General features: G+C 40.3%; 4 protein-coding genes across 4 annotated transcripts; 2 read left to right on the top strand and 2 right to left on the bottom strand.

The window, feature by feature from the left end:
• The first annotated feature begins 1,034 nt into the window (after window positions 1-1,034).
• LOC129808941 (uncharacterized protein K02A2.6-like) lies at window positions 1,035-5,012 on the top strand. The gene is made up of 2 exons (XM_055858848.1): window positions 1,035-3,045; window positions 3,268-5,012. The coding sequence occupies exons 1-2, from the start codon at window positions 1,035-1,037 to the stop codon at window positions 5,010-5,012; spliced, it is 3,756 nt and encodes a 1,251-aa protein (XP_055714823.1).
• A 3,390-nt stretch (window positions 5,013-8,402) lies between these two features.
• LOC129808940 (uncharacterized) lies at window positions 8,403-17,235 on the bottom strand. Its single transcript, XM_055858847.1, has 5 exons — window positions 16,666-17,235; window positions 16,506-16,586; window positions 16,085-16,449; window positions 8,577-11,923; window positions 8,403-8,521 (listed from the first exon to the last, which is right to left on the bottom strand). The coding sequence occupies exons 1-5, from the start codon at window positions 17,233-17,235 to the stop codon at window positions 8,403-8,405; spliced, it is 4,482 nt and encodes a 1,493-aa protein (XP_055714822.1).
• Window positions 17,236-20,611: 3,376 nt separating this feature from the next.
• LOC129808939 (uncharacterized) lies at window positions 20,612-24,900 on the top strand. Its single transcript, XM_055858846.1, has 2 exons — window positions 20,612-22,333; window positions 24,796-24,900. Exons 1-2 carry the CDS (start codon window positions 20,612-20,614, stop codon window positions 24,898-24,900), a joined length of 1,827 nt encoding a protein of 608 aa, XP_055714821.1.
• Window positions 24,901-25,259: 359 nt separating this feature from the next.
• LOC129808938 (uncharacterized) lies at window positions 25,260-26,375 on the bottom strand. The gene has a single exon (XM_055858845.1). The coding sequence runs from the start codon at window positions 26,373-26,375 to the stop codon at window positions 25,260-25,262; it is 1,116 nt and encodes a 371-aa protein (XP_055714820.1).
• Window positions 26,376-26,629: the final 254 nt, after the last annotated feature.

The raw sequence follows: 26,629 nt of genomic DNA, 5'->3' as shown, positions 1-26,629 counted from the left end.
TAACAGTCTGGACGGGTTACCACAACTGGCGACGAGTATAAAGGTATGTAAAATGGATAATTTTCGTGCAAAAATTTCACTCAAAAGCCACATCCAAACTCGCCTCGGGAAGTTGCTCAAGATGGCTGCTCGTGAAAAGAAAGAGCATTATGAAATTTATTTGTAAGAGGAATCTTTTTCATTTTACTTTAATAATGTTTTCCTTAGGGTTGGAAAATTGGGGGGAATTTTGCCGTATGATTAGATAAATTGACAAGCATTTTCTTGTTGGATTTTTGTAGAGGCTTTGGAGAAAAGGAGGTGAAAAAAAACCAGGCCCGGCTTGGAATTCACGAGAGAGAAAAAAAATCAAGGTGAGAAAAAAAAAAAAACTTTAAACGGCAGTAATTCATTTGTAATGTGTGCCGAATTCACGCAAGATCGAAAGATCGAGGTGAAAAGGAAAAAATAAACGGCAGTAATCCATTTGTTATAATGTGTGCCGAAGGAACACTAATTTAGTGTGTCCTGGAAAATTTTAATGCGACAGTGATTTATGTATTGACTGTCGTGGGAGCACTGATTGAGTTATTGAGTGCGTCCCTGAAGAAAAAAAAATAAATAAATTCGGCAGTGATTTAGGTATTGACTGTCGTGGGAGCACTGATTGAGTTATTGAGTGTGTCCCTGAAAAAAAAAACAAAAGATAAAGGAGCACTTGAGTGTGTCTTGTAAAAAAAAAAAAAAAAAAAAAAAAAAAGGAACATTCATTTATGATCGAATGTGTCCTGTTAAAGTTAATAAATTAATAAAAGAAAATTTCATTCCGCTAGGAAATTTTTTTCTTACGGTTATGTATTTTTCTTTTATTACAGGAAGAAGGTATTCCAAGTTAACCGTTTATCATGAATGTACAACACAGTGGTTTGAAACCATTTCTTTGCTCGACAATCGATAAAGCCTTACTAAGGCATGAATGGGAGAAATGGAGACGATCTCTTCAAATTTGTTTGGATGCTCTTGAGGTCACTAATCCAGACAAAAGAAGAACTCAAATGCTTTTCTGGGGAGGAGCTGATTTACAAGAAGTTTATTACAACCTCCCTGATGCACATGAAGAATATGATCCAAGAAGGAAGAATGATGTTTTCAAAACGGCCATTGAGAAATTGGATGAATTTTTCATGCCAATTCGAAATACAACGTTTGAGAGACATCAGTTCTGGTCAATGAAGCCCCACGAAGATGAAAAGGCACGTGAATTCCTTATTAGACTTAGACATCAGGCGTCTAAATGCTATTTTGGAGAGTCCAAGGTAGAGGTCGTGGATATTAATCTAAAGGACCGTTTAATTGCTGCTTGTGCCTCAGAGAGTTTCAAAAAGAAGCTTATGGAAAAAGAAAGATCTCTGAAAGAAGTTATTGATCTTTTTGAAGTGGAAGATCAATTGGGCAAGCAGACGGACTCACTGCGTAGTGAAGAGACTGAAAAAGTGAATCGCGTTGAATTGGGAAAGAATACCGGAAAGAGAGAAGATTGTCCAAAAGATTGTTTTCGCTGTGGGAGTATTAAACATGCGGGCACTGATAGCGAGTGTCCAGCCATCAGAATGAAGTGTAACAAATGTCACTTGGTCGGGCATTTTTCTAGAAAATGCCGTACTCGTAAGAGGACGTTCAATATAGAAGAAGGCAAAAGTAGCGGAAAAAGTAACAATGACTATCCTGGTGGGATAAAGCGTCTGAAGGCAAACCCGAAAAAGAAGACAAGCATTAATCTGGTTGATGCGGAAATGGAGGAAAGCCAGGATTCAATAAGCTCTGACAAACAATTGAGCGATTACTGTTTTAATGTTGACAGTTCGAAGATCATGGAAACAATTGACTGTAACGTCGGAGGACAGGAGATAAAGATGATCATCGATTCTGGTTGTCTTGTAAATTTGATTGGAGAAAAAGACTGGAAATATTTACAAGATTGTGGAGCCAAAATTTTCAATGTATCCCAACCAGTAGATCGTGTTTTCCGTTCCTATGCGTCTTCCTCGTTGCTGAAAGTTGTTGCGAGTTTTGATGCCAAAGTAAAACTAAGGAATGGAAAACAAATCTCATCAACTTTCTATGTCATTCAAAATGGTGGGACGTCATTGTTGGGAAAAATTTCAGCGATGGATTTGGGGGTCCTCAAGATTGGTCTGGATATAAATCAAGTTATTACCCCAGCTGAAGAATTTCCGAAAATAAAGGACATACTAATTGATCTTGTAATCGACCACCGAGTGAAACCCGTGCAGCAACCCTACCGACGGACTCCACTAGCTCTAGAGGAGAGAATCAACCAGAAAATTGATGAGTTAGTTGGAGCTGATATAATTGAGGCAGTTCAGGGAAGTAGTCGGTGGATCTCACCGATTGTACCAATCGTGAAAGATAACGGTGATTTGAGACTTTGTATCGACATGCGGAGGGCCAATCAAGCCATCGTGAGAGAACAGTATCCGCTGCCAACGATCGAAAGTTATTTACATCGCTTGGCAGGTGCTCGTCTCTTCTCAAGGCTGGACATCAAAAATGCTTTCCACCAGCTAGAATTGGACAAGAGATGTCGTTACATTACAACATTTATCTCAAGGAGAGGTCTTTTTCGCTATAAGAGACTGATGTTTGGAATAAATGCAGCACCGGAGATTTTTCAAAGGACCATGGAAAACCTATTGGTGAACTGCAAGAACTGTTTGAATTATATCGATGATATAATTGTATTCGGCTGTGATGTGAAGGAACATAATGAATGTCTCAACAACGTCCTAAAAGTACTCAGAGCACATAATGTGTTTTTAAACGAAGAGAAATGCGTTTACCGAGTAAAAGAATTAATATTCCTGGGACATCATTTGTCTGAGAAAGGCATTCGCCCGCTTAAAGAGAAGATAACAGCAATAAGAGCTTTTCGGGAACCAAAAACTCGAGAGGAGCTTCGAAGCTTCCTGGGATTGGTGACATATATTGGGCGATTTATCCCCAATTTGGCGACAGAAACTGATACTCTCAGATTATTGCTTAAAGGTAATATAAAGTCAAAATGAATCTTTTTTTTTGTTTTCTTTTTTTTATTGCATAATTATATTTTCATAAGGAAATATTTTTGGGAAGTCTATATCAATAAATAAAAAAAAGAAGGGTTAAGTAATTAAAAAGGTATTTAAATAGAGGAAAAAATCTGGAGAAATCGTAAATATATTAAATTGAAACTAAAAATTTATTAATTACTTTTCTATGATTTTAAAGGTGACAAGATATTTCTTTGGAAAGAAGAGCACAAATTGGCTTTCAGGCGACTTCTCGAAGTGATTGGAGACATTCGAACTTTGGGATATTATGATCCAAAAGACCGCACTCAAGTCATCGCAGATGCAAGTCCTGTAGGACTTGGTGCAGTGCTCATACAATTCAAAGGTGAAACTCCACGGGTTATCTCTTATGCAAGTAAGAGTTTGACTGAGACAGAAAAACGATATTGCCAGACTGAGAAAGAAGCCCTCAGTTTGGTCTGGGCAGTGGAGAAATTTTACATCTTTCTTTGTGGCATTGAATTTGACCTCATCACCGATCACAAGGCGCTGGAGACTATATTCAAACCTTCTTCCAAACCTTGTGCAAGAATTGAGAGGTGGGTGCTAAGGCTTCAATCTTTCAAATACAGAGTTCTGTATAAGAATGGAAAGATGAACATCGCCGATTCATTGTCACGATTGGGATTACCAAAAGAGGCAGAGCCGTTTGATGAAGATGGCGAATATTATATCAGGAGTGTAGTACAAATTGCGGTACCTACGGCCTTGTCTCTGGAGGAAATAAAAGAGGAGTCGGAAAATGATCAAGAATTTCTGCAGTTGAAACAAGCCTTGGAGTCAGGTAACTGGAAAAACCAGGACATTAAGCAGTACGCTCCGTTTCGCCATGAAATTTCTGCTGTTGATGATGTGTTTCTGCGTGGAACTAAAATAATCATTCCGAGAAGTTTGCGCAAAAGGGTTCTGGAGATCGCTCACGAGGGTCATCCGGGAGAATCGCTGATGAAGCGGAGGGTTCGCACTAAAGTTTGGTGGCCTAAAATAGACAGGATGGTTGAACAACATGTGAAGAAGTGCAGGTCATGTGTATTGGTGTCCCAACCACTAAATCCTGCTCCAATGACACGCAGGCCTCTTCCGGAAGCACCATGGGTTGACACAGCAATTGATTTTCTAGGCCCATTGCCCACTGGTGAGTACCTCTTAGTAATTGTTGATTACTATAGCCGGTATCAGGAAATTGAGGTTATGGATAAAGTCACATCCCGTGAAACTATCAATCGATTGGAGAAGATATTTTGCCGCTTGGGATTCCCAAAGACAATATCTTTGGACAACGGGAAGCAGTTCGTGAGTCGAGAGTTCACCCATTATTGTAAAAGTAATGGTATAAAATTGAACTCTGTTGCTCCATATTGGCCCCAAGCAAATGGGGAAGTAGAGCGACAAAATCGCTCTATTCTAAAACGACTGAAAATAAGCCATCTGGAAGAACGAGACTGGAAGCGGGACCTTCTGGCTTACCTGGCCATGTATTACAACACACCTCATTCAGTTACTGGAAAGCCTCCTGCTGAACTATTTTACGGACGCCTACTTCGTGATAAGATTCCTTTAGTAGCTGAGGCTGCAACCCCCAACGATGAGGAAGTCAGGGATTTTGACTGGGAACAAAAGGAAAGGGGAAAGGAGCTAGAAGACAGGAAGAGAGGAGCTACAGATCATGACTTCAAAGAGGGAAACTCAGTATTCGTGAAAAATCAAAACTGCTCAGATAAACTCTCTCCTACGTTTTTGACAGAGGAATTCTGCATCATTGAGCGTCGAGGGAATACAGTGACTGTGCGAGGAAAGCTTTCTGGGAAGATCTACAAAAGGAACATCTCTCACATTAAGCTGGTACCGAGAGTGGAGAAGTTACAACTAAAAAGACAAGGAGAGGTGTGGGAACTGGAGTGAGGGGAAATGTCGAGATGTTGGTGTGTGTCTAGGATGGAGAACGGGAATAGGAAGAAGAAGAAGAAGTCAAGTGTGGAATAGGAGAAGAAGTGTAGAAGACTTTGGGAAGTGAATAAAAAAAGATTATTAGTAAATTAAGAATCGGTGTTTTACTGGTAACAGTCTGGACGGGTTACCACAGTAATAAACATATCCCGATACGATTAATAAAAATAATAATCAGGATGAACCAGATTCATCTCCTCATACTCTCATTCATGTAGTCGATAATTCGCAAGAGATGTTCACGAGTGAACAGGGTTCATCTGACAGCCCGAAGTCAAAAATGAGCCACATATATCAAACGATAGATCACAAAATTCTCTGAATAGTCACCCTGTAGCAGAAATTTTCACAGCAGATGTTTTATTAACCGAAGGTAAGAATATGACTATGATTTTTTATTATTAAATTTTCAATAAAACAGGCGTTTTTTTTTAATTTCTAATCACATTCTGTTGTTTCTGATCTTTTTCAGTATTTTTATTTTAGAAAATCTTGACATAGCGTGTAAAAAAGAGATCTCGTCCCGAATCATGGGTCCAAAATCGACGCATAAAGTACAGGAAAGCTGGAATGTAATATAATAACAGCTAACGGAGAAGGAAAATAAAATTTTCATACACACAGAAAAATTTTGACTCTAAATTTATGAACTAGGACCTGGGAACTTAACTTATTTGAAAACCTGGGAACTTAAATTGGACGTGAATCCGCGAGACGAAGTTTAGAAGCTCTGAGTGAGAGAAATGGGCTAGAATCCCTTGCTCTTAGACACCGGGAACTTATGTTCAGCATTAGCTGGAAAATGAAAAATGTCTACAGATTTGCAAATTGCAACTAAATCTAAATGATCAAGGATTTAAAATTAGGGCATTAGCATTCATTGAATGGGATTTGAAATTAAATTCCTGGGTGTTTCTGTTTAAGAATTTTTGATTTTTCTGTGTGTATGAATTTTCAAAAGAAAAAAAAATGATGATACTACGTGCAGAAATTGAAAATGAATAAAATAAACAAAATGAAAAGTCAGAAATAAAATTGATATCTCATAATCAAGTATTTTTTTAATATAATCATTTAGAACTTTTAATTGCCATATTTTTTTTCAATATGGCCAGAACAATTTTATAAATTCCTGTCACATATCTGGTGCCAATTTCCTTTTTCCATGCTTATTCTCATGTGATCCTTAAGCTTTGTGAAAGTATCCCCTTTCTTCTTTATATATCAGAGATCGTTTATTTCCTAAATATTTCACTTCCAGATTAACGTAACACTTTTAGGAGGAACCGTTTGTAGACTTTGCAGAGATACATGAGAGCAAAATAGTGTTGATAAAAAGAAGACACACTCGTAAGATAAATTTTGGAGTAAATTTTAAATGACAATAAAATGTTGCTCTACACGGAGTCAATAGAATAAAAAAAAAAGAAAATTCTTTCCTTGTTAGGTTTTGACTGTGATAAACAATTGTGCTATCTGCAAAAATTCCATACATTGCAGATAGACTTTTGAACAACGATGTTAGTTAGCACAATTGCATATTGTGTATTCTTTTAGGAAATGCTTAATTTTTAGTGTGCAAAATCTACTATTTTCCAATTTCTTTGCATTAATAGACAGATTACTTGATGGTCTTTCGATATTTGTAATATAAAATAACTCATTCGGGGTTTGATTTTTATTAAAATGTGATTAAAGTAAAAAAATGGTCTCCTGAAAAGTTGTCAAAATGCAGTTAGCACAGTTGCTGAGGCAACCGACGATATGTGCAAAATTTCACTGGAAAATTAAGAAAATTGGACGAGAAATGCATAAAAGTGTCTGAAAATCTTTAAAGTTGATTATCTCGGAAACTATGAGAGATAGAGGCCTCAAACTTTACATCCATTTAGAGCCACTTTCAGGCTTGATATGTGCAAAATTTCACTGGAAAATTAAGAAAATTGGACAAGAAATGCATAAAAGTGTCTGAAAATCTTTAAAGTTGATTGTCTCGGAAACTATTAGAGATAGAGGCCTCAAACTTTACATCCATTTAGAGCCATTTTCAGGCTTGATATGTGCAAAATTTCACTGGAACATTAAGAAAATCAGACGAGAAATGCATAAAAGTGTCTGAAAATCTTTAAAGTTGATTATCTCGGAAACTATGAGAGATAGAGGCCTCAAACTTTACATCCATTTAGAGCCACTTTCAGGCTTGATATGTGCAAAATTTGACTGGAAAATTTGGAAAATCGGACGAGAAATGCATAAAAGTGTCTGAAAATCTTTAAAGTTGATTATCTCGGAAACTATGAGAGATAGAGGCCTCAAACTTTACATCCATTTAGAGCCACTTTCAGGCTTGATATGTGCAAAATTTCACTGGAAAATTAAGAAAATTGGACAAAAAATGCTGTAGGGGGAAGTATGATTCTCACCTATTAAATTAGAAGAATAAATGTATAAATGAATATTCTACCCTCAGCTTTGTACACGGTTTTCTCTCAGTGTAGCCCACCTATAAAATGAGATGAATAAATATTGAATAATTTTCTTCCCTCCAATTTGTGTTAGGATTTCTCGGAGTGTAAGCCCACCTATTGAATGAAAAAGAACAAAGAGCTTTAATATCCGGGCTCCGGAGGATCAAACTTTGATCCTGCTGTGTCTCACGGGATCCTAAATTATTTGATGCCTTCAGCAGACTGTTGAGATCACTGGAAATTTCCTGGATTTCCTCAATTTTCACTCTGTTTCTTCCTCCTCGTGGTTCACACGTTGAAATTAAAATTCCGTTTTCCCCTTTTTCACTTCACAATTTATTAGCAAATTCACTTTAGATTATGACAAATAGATTATTAAACTTTTTTTTTTTTTAACTTCCTTAACCAATATAGTTTTACAATAAATTTAATTTAATGATTTAATCGAATGCTCAAGTACTCTTTTTCACTTTGTTCACTTTACTATAGACTGTCCAAGACTGATAAAAATTGAGAGAAAAATTGAGATAAAAGGTCACTTTGCCACATATCCTCCCGTTACCCAAATCACTGCAGTATATCTAGTTTTCTGCCAATCATCTTATTTTTCAATCACTGCCCCTGAATACTTGTGATTTTAGGCTTTCGCGCGCAAATTAAGAATTGGCGCGTACACTCCCCCTCGAAATTGCATTCATAGGTTCAACAGGTAATTTTACGACCTTACTGATTGAACGTTTAAAATTTCCTCGGGAAGTTTTTACAGTGATCACACGAACCTTTTGATCTTTTCCTGGATGAATTTCGACGACTTTTCCCAAGGGCCAGCAAGTAGATGGTAAATTGTCCTCCATGAATAAGACTATATCTCCAACTTTTAGATTATCTTTGGATTCTGTCCACTTACTGCGCACTTGAAGAGTGTTGAGATATTCTCTCTTCCACCTTGATGAGAAGTCTTGGCAAATTTTCTGGCATAATTGCCATCGATCAAGTCTATTCATTGGGAGATGCTTTAAGTCTGGGTCTGGTAATTGAGTCAGTGAAGTACCAGTCAAAAAATGTCCGGGTGTCAAACATGAAGGATCGTCCGGATGAGTGGAGATGGGTACAAGGGGGCGACTATTGAGGACTGCTTCTATCTCAGAGAGGGTTGTCTGCATTTCTTCAAAGGTAAGTGGGGTTTGGCCAAGAATACGCTTCAAATGAAACTTACAGGATTTTACGGCCGCCTCCCACAATCCACCATGATGAGGTGCCTTTGGAGGTTGAAAACACCATTGAGTGTTCCGCTCCGAAAGAAAATTTGCAAAGATTTCCTGAGATTTTGTTTGCTGGAACATTCTTTTCAACTCATTGTCTGCTCCAATAAATGTAGTTCCCTGATCTGAGTACATATGAGTAGGTAGTCCTCTTCTCGCTACAAATCTCCTCAGAGTTGCAATGAAGGCATCTGTTTCTAGAGTGCTCACTAATTCCAAATGCAAAGCCTTCGTTCCCATGCAGACGAAAACTGCAACATACGCTTTAATGGGAGAACCTTTACGATTTACAGATTTTAAAAGCAGAGGCCCTGCAAAATCAACTCCTGTTGCTTGGAAAGCCTTAATAGCGGTCATTCGATGCTCAGGAAGTTCTCCCATCAATTGCTCCTGCTGCGGAGGATTTGCCTTAATGCACTTAATGCAGTTATGTGTAATAGATCTGCACAAATTGCGTCCATCCATGGGCCAGTACGCTTGACGTAGCTGAGCCAATATTAATTGAGGACCCGCATGTAAGAGACTCAGATGAGTGTGAGTTGCAATCAAACGGGCAAGAATACTTTTCTCAGCCAATAGTTTAGGATGGCGAACATCGTAGGGTTCTCCGGACTTTTGCAACCTACCACCAACACGTAATATGTTATCCGAGTCCAGAAATGGACGCAATTTACGAATCGCCGCAAATCTCTGAGAAGTGTTAAAATTTTTGGTTTTTATGGTAACTAAAATCTGATCGAAGTGTTCTTGTTGGTCCCAACGCACGAGAAACTTGTCAGCTTCCCTAAGCTCATGTGTTTTGAGGAATTCTGATGTACTTTGAGCGGCTGTCTGTCGGGTACAACGTTTTAGCTTGAGCTTGAAGACATTAACTGTTCTGAAACACCAAGCCAATACTCTTCGAATGCGATTATAGCTTCCAATATTGGTTGTTAAGTAAGAATAGATTGGATTTGAGTCAGATGACTCTGCTGGTACATTAATCAGCGTGACCTGCTCATCAACAATAGGAAACTGAGACGAGGCATCAAATGGTGGAGGCCAATGCTGAGGTTCCTTGCGGATGAACTGAGGACCCTGCCACCATAAAACTGAATTCTTTAATTTTCCGGGAAGGGCTCCTCGAGACAATATGTCAGCTGGATTCTCCAAGGTTGGTACATGTCTCCATTGTTGAGGATTGGATACACTTAAAATTTTCGCTGCAGGTCTCTTGACAAATAATTCACGTCTCTCATGAGGAGAGTGAATTTGGTGCAAGATGATTGTAGCATCAGTCCAAAAAAAATGATCTGAAATCTGTAGGGACTGCGAAACTACTTTCATCAATTCAGTTGCCATGACAGCTCCACATAATTCCGCCTTCGGGATTGTAAGACTCTGAGACACTTTATTTTTTAGTGGAGTGATTTTAGATTTTGCAGTCAACAAACGAGAAGATCTCTGTCCATTGGCATCTTCACAGACAAGGTATATGGCAGCTCCATATGCAACGAAACTTGCATCGCAGAATGCGTGCAGTTCATTTGAAGAGGGATTTTCGATTGAAGAAACCCATCTAGGAATGCGTAAGTACTGAATTAATGGTAAATCCTCAACGAAAATTTTCCATTCCATTGACAAATCATCAGGAACAGGCTGATCCCAAGTGGTACTGACTTCCCAAGTACTTTGGAAAATTAACTTAGCCTTTGTGATTAATGGGCTTATTAATCCAATGGGATCAAAAATTCGAGCGATGGTAGACAGGATTAACCGCTTGGTGACAGGTTGGTCTTCAATAATTTCTTGAACAATATATTGAAAAGTGTCTGAATTGGGATTCCAAATCATACCAAGGGTTTTCACTGTCTCATCTTCAAAATGGAGAGTCTGTTGGGTTGCTGGTTTGTCTTCAATGGCATAGGGACAATTGGATTTAAACTTTGAAAGCTGCATTCCAGCACGGTTCAAGAGACTGATCAACTGACCTTTCAATTCAAGAAGTTCTTCAACACTTGTAACCGACGACATAAGGCAATCGTCGACATAAAAGTTTGACAAAATAGCTCTTGAGGCTAATGGGAAATCCTCTCCTTCATCTGCGACCAGTTGGTTGAGGACTCTGGTGGCTAAGAATGGAGATGGAGCAACTCCGAAACAGACTGTGCGGAACCTGAAAGCCTTTACTGGATCATCTGCATTTTCCCGCCATACAAAACGTTGATAGTCGCGATGCTTTGGCTCCAAGAGTACTTGCAAGTACATCTTGACTATATCGCACGTTAGAGCGAACTTGTGCTGGCGAAATCTCAAAAGAACAGAGACCAAAGTGGGTTGGACAACTGGGCCCACTTTTAGACAGTCATTTAGACTCAGACCGCTTTGAGATTTGGAGCTTGCATTAAAAACTATACGAACTTTTGTGCTAGTGGACTGTTCGCGAATTACGCAATGGTGTGGCAGATAATAAGATGCCAATCCCATTTCATTGAACGGAACAGCCTCAATAATGTTAAGGGAGAGATATTCATTAAACACATTCGAATACTCTTGTTTCAAATCACTGTTTTTATTTAATCGCCTCTCTAAATAGAACAATTGTTTTGTCGCAGCAGCTTGATTATTTCCCAATTCATTGACTTTATCGTTGAATGGGAGCTCAACAATATAGCGACCTTCAGTATTTCTTGTAGAAGTAGATGCAAACTGATCCTCGACTTCTTTGTACTCAGCAACCTGATCCTTGGGCCTATCTATTTCCTCAATTTCCCAAAATTTCTTGATGGCACTCTCGATGCTGGCCAAGGTTGATACGTGACACATCAAATTTCGTGGGGAATTGGAGTGAGATTCAATATTGCAGGGACCCACCACAAGCCAACCAAAAACGCTTTGTTTCAAGAGTGGAGCATCTTTCCCAATAGAGTGAGACCCTTCCTGAATAAATTGCCAAAAATATTGTCCTCCAATGAGTAAATCGATTGATTGGCGTTTATTCCAATCAGGATCCGCCAAGGTAAATTGTGGAGGAATTGGAACAGACTTTGCATCAATTGGACGACTTGGTTGATCATTAGTGATCTTCTTCATAACCAGGCAGTCAAGAGAGACTCTGTGATTTGAACTATTCCCAATCTGAAGGGAGATACTAACACTTTGGTGAGCCACATGGCGTTTAGACCCAACACCTTTTTTTTTTTTTTTTACCACCCTGCCCTTTGGCCCTTACTTCTAGAGTATATTGGGCCGCGGTCCTAGGTATATCTCACTCACAAATCCATATTGTTTGCTCTCATGAAATGGATTACAACAGAAATCCTCTCGCTATCTTCATCATCTACACATTTCCTCAAAATAGTTTCTACTTTTCTATCATCCACTCCTAGATGGAATCTGGCGATCAGCTCATTTCGTTCTTCTGCATAACGAGGACATACAAAAAACATATGGTCTAGATCTTCCCTAATATCACAAGTATCGCATAAAGGACTTTCGACACAGTTGATTCTGAATAAATGGGATTTACATTTAGTATGACCGGACATCAGACGAGACAATTTCACAATGCTACCCCTGTCTAAATCAGGAAACTTGCTGAACCACGGTTTCAAGGATACACGCTGTAATATTGAATGACAAAATCTACCATTATCACTATCGTTCCACATATCTTGCCATTTCTCGCACATTTCACTTTTTAGCTTACTATACCAGTCCTCAGGAGTACTGTTTGTCACAGCATTTCCTGAAGACGTTGCAGCGTCTCTACTAAGCCTATCCACAACTTCGTTCCCATTGAGACCAGCATGCCCCGGAACGCAAATGAACGTTAACTTGATACATTTTCCTTGTAAAGTGGCTATCAAATTTTGAATATTTTGCATTAGTCCGCTCTCGCTCCTCATAAGCATGTTGCTCCTTTTAATAGACTCCAATGAAGACTTTGAATCTGTACAAATGCATACCTGACTGCCATTGGAGAGAACATCTCGAATCCACTGCAGAGCCAATAAAATACCAACTAACTCCGCTGTATAGCTAGTAGCCGGGGGTTGAATTCGGACTGATTTACTTGAGTTTGTTTTGCTCTCCCAATACGCCGCACCTATCTGATCTCCATTCCATGAGCCATCCGTATACACTAAATAATTTTGATTTAAAGCATATTTATGCAATATCTCATTAAACAATTGTTGGACATACGAAGCTCGCAAACTTCTTTCAACTCCTTTTAAAACGTCGCATAAATCAAACACGTATTTAATATGATCTGCAACAACGATGTTCTGATGCTCCAACGCCCAAATTTCAGTTTGTGAGCTATATCCTGACCTTTCGATTTGTCTAAACATGAAGCTCAACCTGTTGTGAGGCATTTCGCGTGATAATATTTGAAGGTCAGACCACAGAGCAGGTTGCTTGAAGACAACTTTTTGCAAAAATCTTAGGTTCAGATATTCAAATCTAGTGGTCAAAGGCGAAATTGCACCTATTGCTTCAAGGCTCATGGTGTGTGTTGATTGCATAACACCTAACGAAATTCGTATGGCCTTCCATTGTATCCTGAAAAGCTTAATCAAATGAGTTTTTGCAGATCCTGCAAACACTATGCTCCCGAAATCAATTAAAGATCTTATCGTCGTTTTGAATAAAATTAACATATTAGTTGGATGTGCTCCCCATGTAAATCCACTAATAGCTTTTAGGAAGTTGATTCGCATTGTACATTTAGTTACAACATATCTAATGTGAGCTCCAAAGAGACATTTTGGATCGAATAACACTCCTAAATATTTGAATGTTTTAGCTCTTGGAATCATCACTGAATTTACATCAACCTGTAAGTCGGGAGGCCGATGTTTTCTTGAGAACAGCATAACAACTGATTTTGATTCAGAAAGATTCAACCCTATTTCCTTAAAATTCTGGGATAGGATATTACATGCACTATTTAGAGATGTATTAATGTCATTTATATTTCTAGACGTCACTCCAATCACTACATCATCCGCATATTGTAGAATGAAGCAGTCTAGTGGAAGGTTTCTTTCAATGTCACCGACATAGATGTTGTAAAGCAGTGGGGAGAGCACCGATCCCTGTGGCAAACCTTTGAACCCTGTTCTCCTTGTTAATATACTGTTATTGTTATAAAAGATTAATTGACGTTCACACATTAATTTCCAAATTGTTATTGACAAATTTGCATCACATCCTAAATTGATTAGCTTATCAAATAAAACTTTAACGAGAACATTATCATACGCCCCCTCAATATCAAGAAAAGCACAACCAGTGTCACCCTTCATAGCGTACCCATTCTGGATTTTGACGTATAGAGCTGCAATGCAATTATTAACTCCTTTTCCTTTACTGAAGCCGAATTGTGACTCTGGTACTATATTATTAATATCACACCACTTTTCAAGCCTAGCTAAAATAATCCTTTCAAAAACTTTGCGAATTATTGAAAGTAGACTTATAGGTCGGTATCCAGACACTTCGTTGTGATTCTTATTGGGTTTCGGAACAGGAATAACTTTGCATTCCAACCACAATGACGGAATTTCCTTAGTTTCCCAAACTCTGTTGAAAATCTTGACTAGTGCATCAACGCCAGAAATCGGTAGTCTCTTTAAGTAAGATGCTTTAATAAAATCTGTTCCAGGAGCTTTGTTTTTCGTCACAGATATAGCACGCTCAACCTCACTTCTGCTTATGCTTTGCTCATGAGCAGTGGAGGGAGCGATATCAATGTCTGGGGTTGCTTCTTGAACGAATGGAGGTGCCAACTTATTGGCAAAGGTTTCCATCCATTCTGATTGAAATTTTGATCTGATAGCCCTACTTTCACCTCTGAAATTTCTAGCACAACGCCACAATTCAGATAAGGATGTAGAGTTTGAGAAATTTGAACATCTTTGTCTCCATGCTTCAATTCTTTTTTCCCTGAACAATTTTTTAGATAGAGCATCTATCCTTTTATATTCTAGAAATGCATCTCTAGAACCTGTTCTCCGAAATATCTTAAATTTATCCTTCCTCTCTTCCCACTTAGCCAAACATTCATTGTCAAACCAAACTTTAGACTTTCTCCTATTTCTACTTTCCAACCTTCTGACCGCTTTTCTAGCTGCATTCAAAACTACAGAATTAAACCTACATATAATGTTATCGATACACTCCTCTGAATTCTGTGAATTAAAAACATTACAAATATTTCTGGATACTTCGCTTGTAAATATGTGCCAATCGAGGTTATTAGGGATTAAGGGCTCATTATTAGCTACAGGTTGTTCATTGTTATGTACATTACTAAGAGGTTCCACTGAGATCAGTATGGGACTATGGTCGCTTCCCAACAAATCATCCCACAATGTCCATGTACATCTTAAAGAGATTTCCGTCGACACTATGGTTAAATCAATCGCGGAATTACGCCCTGGTGGGACTGCAAAACGTGTAGCTCTGCCATCATTCAACACCGTACAATTATTCTCTAATATCCAATCCTCAAGGATATGTCCTCTGCGATCAGTGTCTGTAGCACCCCAAAGAGCAGCATGAGAATTAAAATCTACCATTATGATATTTTTAATGCCAGTTCCTGCTTGTGGCAACAGATCCAAATCCTCTACTCGTAAATTATGGTTAACGGTTGAATATACTGACCAAACACATAAAGTTTCACTCCTCCATTTAATTTTTACACCTACTGCTTTAAAATTATTGCATTCAAAGTCAATCGCAGTCCAGTTTAGCGTATTCCTCACCCCCAAAATAACCCCACCACCTCTGGCAGTTCTATCTTTACGACAAAGATCATATCCTGGCACCCTGGGAGAATGACCTGGACCTATTTTTGTTTCCTGTAGAGCAAACACATCAATAGCCTGCGCTCGTAATAATACAATTAAATCTTGAACTTTAGAGCGGAATCCGTTAAGATTCCATTGCAAACAATTTAAAGTGTCCGTTCTAGCTATAATATTATTCTCATTGAGGTCCTGATTCAAGTGGCTCGATCCATCGATGCTGCGGTCTAAATTTTGAATTGAATTAGACATTATTCATGTGAAACCCTGAAAACAAATTTTTTAATACAAATTCCTTCAACTGCTTAACTGCATTCTTTAGCAAGGGGACCAAAAATGATTTAACAAGAGATAATAACTCTGGACTTATGTTAAAACTTTCAAGCCATTTTATCAACCAGTCAATGATTGAGTCACACCACTCAGCGCCACTAAGCAAAGGATTATGCCCATTTAACTGCTGTCTTCCTTGGCTTCGCGGATTTTCGTCCGGTTTAAACCTTTCGCCCAACTTAAAGCCCCCTCCATCAAATTTCAACTTTTTCCCGCGTATATTCTTTTCTTCGTCCTTCAGTACAGCTCTAGATTTTTCGTTGTCTCGACTAGTTCCGGGAAGCGAATCCCAGAACGCTTGATCTTCATCTACAGGTGATCTCCTTCTTTTTGTCAAACGATGATTTTCAAATGCGGGTTCAATCTCTTCATCCGTCTCCATCAATTCCCCATCCTCAATTTCTAATAAAGTGTAAATATTGTTTGGTTGAGTTCCTGATTTTTCCCCGTTAGTCTCAGCGGGTTTACTCCCTTTTACAGTATCCGCATATGACATACGATGTTGCTTGAAAGCTCTCTCATTTTTCCGAGACTGAATCACATTTTGAATTGGACACCTATGCTGCACCGTTGGAAATGAACCCTTACAATTGGGACAAATAAACGTGTCAACCCTACAATGATCTTCAGATCCATGTAAATCCCCGCAGTGCCCACATCTTTTGTTTTCTGAATAACAAAATTTTTCAGTGTGATTGTACTTTAAACATTTTTTACAAAAAAGCACATTTTCCTCAAAGAACCTGACTGGAATTAACAGCTTATTGATCTCCACAATTTCTGGCAAGATATGCCCGGCAAAGGTGATGCGAACAAAATTAATAGGCACGGCTTTTTCTTCGACATTCGTTTTTACATATTTGTGCAATCTTTTCACCTCCACAATATCTATGCTTTCCGTCATTTTAGCCTTGATTCTGCCCACCGCGCTCTCCTTAATATCTTTCAAATCTTCATGAATCGAGAAAGGGATCACGCCTTGAATTTCCACGCATGATGCCTGAATATATACATGATAATCCTTGGCAAAATCGTTATCAAAGGGTAGCTTATTAGCCTCATTCAAGTCTGTGAATTCCACCCTCATTTTTTCCTTGACCACCACTTTTAGTGCCACAATTGACTTGTACTTTCTCGTGAGCAATTTTGACACTATCACTGAGTGAATGGCTTGCCCTCCAACTCTTTGCCTAATATAAACAAAATATGGGCCTTTTGCATTCTTATGATACACCCTTATCCGCGGGGATGATTCCTGCGACACAGTTATCATCTCCGCCTCCCGAACATCATTCAACCCTTCCTCCTCATTCCCCATCGTAAGAAGTGACGGGAAAATGACAAAATTTTGGATGCTCTCAAGAGTGAGAGTCACAAAAAACACAGTCAATTACCGCTATGCAGCGATAAAAATAGACATGCGAGAGTAATCGACACTATCAATATGATTGCTTCTCTATCGCTCTTCGTGTGCCCACCGCACACACACACTCCTCTCACTGTGCCACCACCAGAAGAAAATCCAATTATTCTTTGAACAAATCTTAAACCTAAGAAGAAAATAGCAAATATATACAAAAAAAAAAATAATAATAATAATTAGAATTCAAGAAAATAAGATATCAGGCCTCTCCTTGCACTTCTTGTGCAGAAAAATTGCCTTAAATGAGCCACTTTGTCTCCAAAGTGCTTTCTGATTTGTGCAGAGCAGAAGCGCAATACGTGTGTTCTGTTCCAGTGACCAAACCAGACTGTGACCCAACACCTTCTAAAGTAAAATCTGTGTATTGGGTTGGAATGCGAAGTTGCTGGCGCAAGTTTGTGGTAATTAAGTTTACTTGCGACCCTGCATCAAGAATGGCGCGACAGACACGAACCTCATTATTGTGGCCAATTAATTTTACCCTAGCAGTCGCAAGCAACACCTGAGTATCCAAACCTCCCCCATTTTCTGTGCAACTAATTGAAGATGAGGCTGATGGTTTTGGATCAGACAAAGACGATGCTGATGGTTTTGAAGACTCACGTCCTTGTTCATTGGATAAGGGGTGCAGTGCTTCATGCAGCAATCGATTGTGGCGTTGGTTGCAAGATTTGCAAAGAGGGTATGAGCAGGCAGAGAGGATATGTGACTCGGAGAGACAATTGTGACAAATTTTTAATTGAGTGGCAACTTCTACTCTCTTTTGTGACGAAAGAGCCAAAAACTGTTTGCAACGGTATAGTTTATGGCAGTGCTTCTTACAATATGGGCATAAATCATTAGCATCAGAAGCAACATAAGAAGAAGCACGAGGTTTATCTTTAGATTTCTTAGTCTTGGAATAGTTAGCATTATCTAATTTTACATCATTGTCTAATTCATGTTTTTTTTTATTTTTCTTAATTTCAATTACAACAATTTGTTGTGTATAGTGGCCAAACAGCTTTTATGGCTAGGCCCATTTCTTACCATTAAGGCACTCATGGACAGACTCACCACTTAAAAAAATTGTAAAAGTGTAAACCTGACCATACAACCTATGAAGGGGTTTTCCATCGTTTTACCCTGGAGGTTGGTCACCAACGCTAAGACGGCGATGGCCGCAAGGTACGGTGGGGTTAACATGAGTTATTGTAAGTTATTAATGGTAATGAAAAATAAATACAAATACAAATACAAAATACATTAGTTTGTGTTAAAGATTTAGAGTATAATTCTTGAGACTTACATCGCTTTGAAAGAAATACTGCGAAATCTGTCCAAGTAGGTATGTCCTCACCTATTTCCCGGGACCACAGCGTCTTAGATTCGTCATCAAGTTTCTGACTAATGAAGTAGATGAGCCAAGGATCCCTCTGTGTAACTTTAATGGCTTCCAAGGCTTGCAGAATTGATCTTGAACCTGAGTAGAGACTTTTAAGGCTGCTTGCTGATGGATTAGAGATGGCCGGTAGTTTCAGGAATTTTTCGATGTGTGCGTTGACGATCATGACCTTGTTATCATAGCCGCTCTTCACTATTTCCCAGGCAGCATCATAGTTCTCGTCTGAAATAGTGAGATGGTCGATAGATGCGAGAGCCTCTCCTTTCAATGAATCCTTTAGATAATGCAATTTTTGCGATTTAGATAGCTGATCATTCTTGTCAACAATTTAGATAAAGATGTCTTGATATGATTTCCACTGCGCATAATCTCCATTGAATTGTGGCAGTTTCATTGGTTCAAGTTTCGCGACTTTTGGAGCATTGCTTGTGTAGGAATGATTCAGATTAAATGACGATTGTCCAGCAAGGGTAGAGTCTAACATTGTTTGTAAATCATCCTTATGAGACTGAAATATAGTTTCAAACCTCCTTTGATCAGCAATACGTTGCTCCTTTTGTTCTTTCAGTTGAGCAAGCATAAGATCAATCAGCTGATTTACATTGGCTGACCCACGAGAATGTAACTGTTCCTCATCTTCATTGGACGTCCCTGGTTGAGAGTTGGCCATCGCAAGAAGACGGGAAATAGTGAAATGGGTTTGTGAACAATCTTCAAGAAAGCCTGAAAGCTCACTTTCTTCCTCTTCCTTTTGTGCTCCTGTCGATTCTGAAATTATCTCTTGCTGAATTTTCGTGAATTTAGCCTCAATTCTTTCTAGGGAATCGCGATGTGCAATAAGTTGAATGCGAGCATTAGAATCGCTTAACAGCGATGAATTTGTAGAATATTCTTCTAACACGTTCTTTATTTGGGTGAGTTGCCCCTTATATGATGATCGAGTTTTCTTCTGAGGCATTTTTGGGTGGCAGAGCAAGCTGGCTGAAGATCAAATTGCCTTCTCAGGGATAATCAAGAGTGCTATCTCTTTCCTTCTAAAGCTCTAGAATGCACAATCAGGCACGGATGCTCTCCTTGATGACCCCTATGGCCTCGAACGGACCAAGTGTAGGGGGGAAGTATGATTCTCACCTATTAAATTAGAAGAATAAATGTATAAATGAATATTCTACCCTCAGCTTTGTACACGGTTTTCTCTCAGTGTAGCCCACCTATAAAATGAGATGAATAAATATTGAATAATTTTCTTCCCTCCAATTTGTGTTAGGATTTCTCGGAGTGTAAGCCAACCTATTGAATGAAAAAGAACAAAGAGCTTTAATATCCGGGCTCCGGAGGATCAAACTTTGATCCTGCTGTGTCTCACGGGATCCTAAATTATTTGATGCCTTCAGCAGACTGTTGAGATCACTGGAAATTTCCTGGATTTCCTCAATTTTCACTCTGTTTCTTCCTCCTCGTGGTTCACACATTGAAATTAAAATTCCGTTTTCTCCTTTTTCACTTCACAATTTATTAGCAAATTCACTTTAGATTATGACAAATAGATTATTAAACTTTTTTTTTTTACTTCCTTAACCAATATAGTTTTACAATAATTTTAATTTAATGATTTAATCGAACCCGTGTGGTTGGGGTACCCATCGGGCGCGTCCCAGGTGGCGGATAGGGAATGGCTGTAGTTGGTTCTTGGAACTGGCTATAGTTTGTTTGGAAATAGCTATAGGCACGTATCGGCATCTTTGCGTCTACGAGAAGTCCTTAGCGAATACTAAACCGCGGACCACCCCAAAGCCCGTGTCTCCTGGGTAAGGAGGCCTGTGATCTCAGGTTTGCACCCTGTTTCACAGTATCCTGGCCGCAAAAAAACACAACAAAGAGCCTCGGATGTCGGACGGATTGCACCGGAAACGACCCACGCGAGACAATGGACAAGCTGTTGCTTCAACCGCTGGTCCCGGGGTCGGAGGGCACCAGAGTAACGGAAGAGGCTCTGGAGTGACATCAGGTTTGGCAGGCCTACCACGACGGCAACGGCACTTGAAAATGGCTACATGGAATATCTTTTCACTCACAGGGAAGCACCAGGAGCTTAAGGACGAAGCAAAAAGGTTCCAATTAGATATAATTGGTGTTTCGTCCACTAAGCAAAGAGGTAGTGGAACTGTGAACCTCGAGGAAGGGTGGCAACTTTTCCTGTCCGGAGTGGCACCGGAAATGTCTGCACAGGCGGGTGTGGGGATACTCACAGGCCCCCGGCTGTCGGACAGGGTTTGTGATGTCTGGACACACAGCGGGAGAGTGATGGGTATCAAGATCAAATTTGAGAGATCTTCCCTGGCTGTGTTGCAGGTGTACGCACCGAACGCAACGTCAGAGTACCCAGCTTTCCTAGATGAAGTGGAGGAAGTCCTGAATAAGGCAACTTCTGAAGCGGATTCAGTTGTGTTGTTTGGAGATTTCAACGCCCATGTTGGTGTTGACACTGAGACATGGAGGGGTGTGATTGGGAAGAACGGGGACGAAAATCATAACGAGAACTCGAACGGTAAAATGTTACTGGACTTTTGTGCAATCAAAGGCTATTCAATAATGAATACCTTTTTCAAGCACAAGGACATTCACAAATACACCTGGGAAGACACAACACGAGGACTTAAGACAATGATTGACTTTGTCCTAGTTCCCGGTGTTGATAGAAGAATGGTCCAAGACGTTCGAGTTTTTCGTAGTGCTGAACTGTCAACTGATCACCACCTGCTCTTCGCAAAAATTAACCTCAACGAAGACCCTCCTGCTCTACCTAAGGGTAAGAGCAAAGTGCTTAAATGCATTAGGTGGGAGAGTCTCAAGAAGAAAGACGTTGAGGAAAAATTTGTGAAGGGCATACAAGAAAGGTTTGAACAAATTCCACAATCTCCTTCTGACATTGAGGCTGAATGGGCCTGTTTCCAAACAGCTATTTTGGCCTCGGCTACAGAAGCTTGTGGCGTTAAGCGCATTAATGTGACGAACAACGTGAAACGGTCATCTTGGTGGGGAACACCGGGAGTAAAAGAAGCCGTTTCAGAGAAAAAGAAGGCTTATAAGCTGTATATACAGCGTAAGGATTCTGAGTCTCGTGATCGTTACGTTGAAGCGCGAAAGGCTGCAAAGCTCGCAGTTAAAGCCGCTAGAGAGGAGGCGTGGAAAAAGTTCGGTGAAAAGCTGGAGCTTGACTACAGGATGGCAAACAAAACTTTCTGGCAAACAGTCCGAAGACTCCGAGGGAAGAAGAGCAATTCCATCCAAGGAGTAACATCTAAGGATGGGAATCTTCTGACTAAAGAGGAAGAGGTTTTAAGTCGCTGGAAAGAGTACTTCTCGGAATTGCTCAATCCTCAGCAAGGCACTGATGGTGACGTACCCATGAGTAAAGGCAGGGAGGAAAGTAGTCCTTCAGAGAGTGAAGTCCTGTATGCAATCAGTAAATTGAAGGATGGAAAGGCTGCAGGAATTGACGAAATACGTCCCGAAATGCTAAAACTCATGGGTATAGCGGGTGCCAATTGGCTCACGCGTGTCATTAAGGTGGCTTGGCAAAGTGGGAGAGCACCGAAGGACTGGCAAGTTGGGGTCATTATACCCATATTCAAGAAGGGAAACAAGAAAGATTGCTCCAATTATAGGGGAATTTCCCTTCTGAGTTTGCCTGGCAAAGTGTATGCCAAAGTCCTTGAGAGAAGATGCCGAGAAATAGTCGAACCCAGACTGGGTGAGGAACAATGCGGGTTCAGACCTGGTAGAAGCACCACGGATCAGCTTTTTACCCTGAGGATGATTGTCGAAAAGGCTTGGGAGTATGCAATTCCACTCTATGCTTGTTTCATAGATTTGGAAAAAGCATATGACCGAGTACCGAGAGAACAACTTTGGGATGTACTGCACGAGTACGGACTGGATGAGGAATTGGTGGGAGCTATCCAGTCATTGTACAGAGACTGTAGTAGCTGTGTTCGTGTAAACGGATCCAAGTCGGAAGGTTTTCAGGTGAGTGTTGGACTGCGCCAGGGGTGTGTTCTATCACCATTGTTGTTCATAATATATATGGACAAGATTATGGAACGCAGTCGGGGGCAGAATGCGATTCGTATTGGGGATTTCAGGGTGAGCCATCTCCTCTATGCAGATGATTTGGTTCTTTTTGGATCTTCCAAAGAAAAGCTTCAGCGCACACTTGGCCGATTTGTAAATGTTTGTGCCGAAACAGGTATGAATGTGAACGACAAAAAGTCGGAGGTAATGGTGATTTCCCGAGAATCTGTGGGATGCACTCTACTTGTTAGTGGAGCCTCATTGACACAGGTGAAGAAGTTCAAGTATCTTGGGGTGTTATTCACGAGTGATGGTAGGATGGAGGCAGAACTCTCGTCGCGAATCGGTCAGGCTTCTGCAGTTTCGAGGGAGCTTGGCAGAAGCGTGTTGAGGAAGGCCGAGCTTAGTCGATCGGCTAAATTATCGGTTTTCAAAGCTGTGTTCATTCCTATTCTCACCTATGGTCATGAGATTTGGGTAATGACCGAAAGGGTAAGATCGCGAGTACAAGCTGCCGAGATGAGGTACCTTCGAGCGGTTAAGGGAATCACTCGTAGAGATCGAGTGAGGAATGTGGCCGTTCGTGAGGAACTAAGAGTCGAGGAGCTGCTTCTTCGGGTTGAGAGATCACAACTTCGATGGTATGGACATGTTCAACGCATGAATGAAGAAAGATTCCCCAGAAAAGCTATGCAAGCCATTGTGAGGAGACCTCGGACTCGAGGCAGACCTAGGACAAGGTGGCTGAATCAAATTCAGGATCTTGCATGGGAGCGCCTTGGGATCGAACTCGAACATCTTCCTGAAGTGGCGGAGGACCGACAGGCGTGGGCTGTTAACCTTGGTGTCATGGGCCCGCGACCCCAATAGGGATAAGCGGTTGAAAATGAATGAAAAAAATGAATGATTTAATCGAATGCTCAAGTACTCTTTTTCACTTTGTTCACTTTACTATAGACTGTCCAAGACTGATAAAAATTGAGAGCAAAATTGAGATAAAAGGTCACTTTGCCACATATCCTCCCGTTACCCAAATCACTGCAGTATATCTAGTTTTCTGCCAATCATCTTATTTTTCAATCACTGCCCCTGAATACTTGTGATTTTAGGCTTTCGCGCGCAAATTAAGAATTGGCGCGTACAAATGCATAAAAGTGTCTGAAAATCTTTAAAGTTGATTATCTCGGAAACTATGAGAGATAGAGGCCTCAAACTTTACATCCATTTAGAGCCACTTTCAGGCTTGATATGTGCAAAATTTCGCTGCCCGTGAAAATCCGCGAAAAATTTCGCGACCCGCGAAAATCCGCGAAAAATTTCACGACCCGCGGAAATCCGCGAAAAATTTCGCGGCCCGCGAAAATCCGCGAAAAATTTCGCGGCACGCGAAAATCCGCGAAAAATTGCGCGGCTCGCGAAAATCCGCGAGAAATTTCGCGACCCGCGGAAATGCACGAAAAATTTCGCGGCTCGCGAAAATCCGCGAAAAATTTCGCGACCCGCGAAAATCCGCGAAAAATTTCGCAACCCGCTAAAATCCGCGAAACATTTCGCGGCCCGCGAAAATCCGCGAAAAATTTCGCGACCCGCGAAAATCCACGAAAAATTTCGCGGCTCGCGAAAATCCGCGAAAACATTCGCGACCCGCGAAAATCCGCTGGTATATATAAACATATATACTATGTTTATATGTATGTATATATATAATTTAAAACAACGAGTTATTCCTTTGAGCACTCGATGAAGAGTGATTTTATTTATTCAATCAAAATCAGCACTGGGGCAGAATTCTTTTACTTTCCCACATCCGCTGCTTGGCGTCACATTCGCACGGGCGAGGGTTTCTGCTGATCAAGCGTCTGCAGAATGCACGCTTTATCAGAAGAAACCCTATATCCGTGCGATGCAAGACCAATGCAGGGATGTGGGTGGGCGTAAGATTGCGCGCGTTGCTAACTGCTCCCCCTCTCAAGCTTGAGCGTCCCCGCTCAATGCAGATTCACCAGGTTCTCCTGAATTGTCCGTCTCCCTCAGCGTTCTTTGCACGAAGAGGTTTATCTGCTCCCCAGACATCACTCCAGGGTCCTCGCGAGATTGTTTAACTCCTCGAAGTATCAGAATGATTTCCTTACGGGCCAAAATTGTGCATACGATCAGAAGAACAATAACGACTGAGCAGATTGTGAACGGAAAAATAGACCTTTCTTGACTTTTTCTCTTTAATTCTTCACGACGTTTCGAGGATGGATGTCCTCTTCATCAGGTCTACAAAACATTTTAACAATTTTTAGAATTTGATAATTTTTACATTTCATCTTTTTCATTCTTACTTCGAATGTGGAGGAAAAATCACGTACAGGTGGGAAATTTTGCTGCTGCAATGCACTTGAACTTTTTTACAAATCTTCACTCTGTAGTTCACCATCCAATGGACTGACACCGAATGACTCATCCTCTGGGATCAGCTCTCATCACAGCTCTGGAACTCATCATCTATTGTGGTGTTGGTGTGCTGTTGTCTCGTTTTAACTCGTTGCAAAAGAGAAGTGTAAATTGTGTTGATCCCTTCAGTGTCGCTTCTCTTGTTGACAGTATGCGATCGTTGTATATGGATGTGAAGCATCTCTAAGTATTCTAGTTTTTTGTTGTGTTCGCATCTGTCCACGATTTCGACCGAGTCAAACAAAAACTGGTGTTTCATTTTTCGTGCATGAGTCACCAGGGCTGTAGCGTCACTCTTTTCCTCTTGGTTAGGATCGTATTGGGTGATGCTCCTCTTGTGTTGATTCATTCTGTCCTTCAGTCTCTGCATGGTTTTACCTACATATACTCTTTCGCACTCACACGGGATGGAATATACCACTCCGCTTTCCAATAATGGGTCAATCTTAGTTTTCAAATTCGTGTATAATTCCGAATTTGTATGGGCGCACTTGAATGCAATTTTTATGGTTTGTGTTTCGGCGCGCAATATTCTTTTGATCGTATCACTGAGTTTTGGAATGTATGTGATCGATTTATAGATGACTTCTGTATTGGTGGGTGAGCTGTGGGATATGTTGTGAGTTGCTGATGCTGGTTGTCCAATGTGCTTGTTCCATAGGGCATTGATAAGTTTTGGCGGAAATCCATTGACTCTTAGTTTTGAGATGGCAATCTCTTTCATGTTTTCCCTGTTTGTTGTGGTGAGCTTTTCGATTCTCTTCATAAATCCAATTGCTGTGCCCACTTTTTGCCTCAGAGGATGTTGAGAATGAAAGTTAAGCATTCTGTCTGATGCAATTGGTTTTTTATACCACATTGTTGCAAGACTTGAGGGTTTTCTTACGACATAGGTGTCCAGATAAGGAAGTCCTCCTTCTTTTTCCAATTCAACCGTGAATTGCAGTTTGGGATGGTATCCATTGAAGTGTGAGAGAATGTCCGTGACCTTGTCGTGCGGCACCAAACAGAAAATGTCGTCTACATATTTGGTCAGACAGACGATTCTTGCGGGAACTTTCTCGAGAATTTTGCCTATTGTGTAATCCATGACAATATCTGCTATTATTGGTGACAGTGGTCCTCCCATCGGCATGCCATCGATCTGTGAGAAGTGCTGGTCACCGTATGTGAAGAAACTTGTCTCCAGGCAAAATTTTTTAGGACTTCAAGAAACAGCCTTTTATCTATGGTTGTGGTGATTCTGTTTGCATCCCAATATTCTTCTATAATCCGTAAGGCTAAGTCGCGCGGTATATTAGGAAAAAGTGACACCACATCCAGACTGATCATGATGTATCCTTCTGGAACCTCGCATTTTGTTACCCTCTCCACGAACTCAAAGGAATC

The sequence above is a fragment of the Phlebotomus papatasi genome, unplaced genomic scaffold (assembly GCF_024763615.1).
Source record: "Phlebotomus papatasi isolate M1 unplaced genomic scaffold, Ppap_2.1 HiC_scaffold_215, whole genome shotgun sequence".
Lineage (NCBI taxonomy): Eukaryota > Metazoa > Arthropoda > Insecta > Diptera > Psychodidae > Phlebotomus > Phlebotomus papatasi.
The sequence above is the reverse complement of the archived record's forward strand: the minus strand, read 5'-3'. Positions and strand labels throughout refer to the sequence as shown.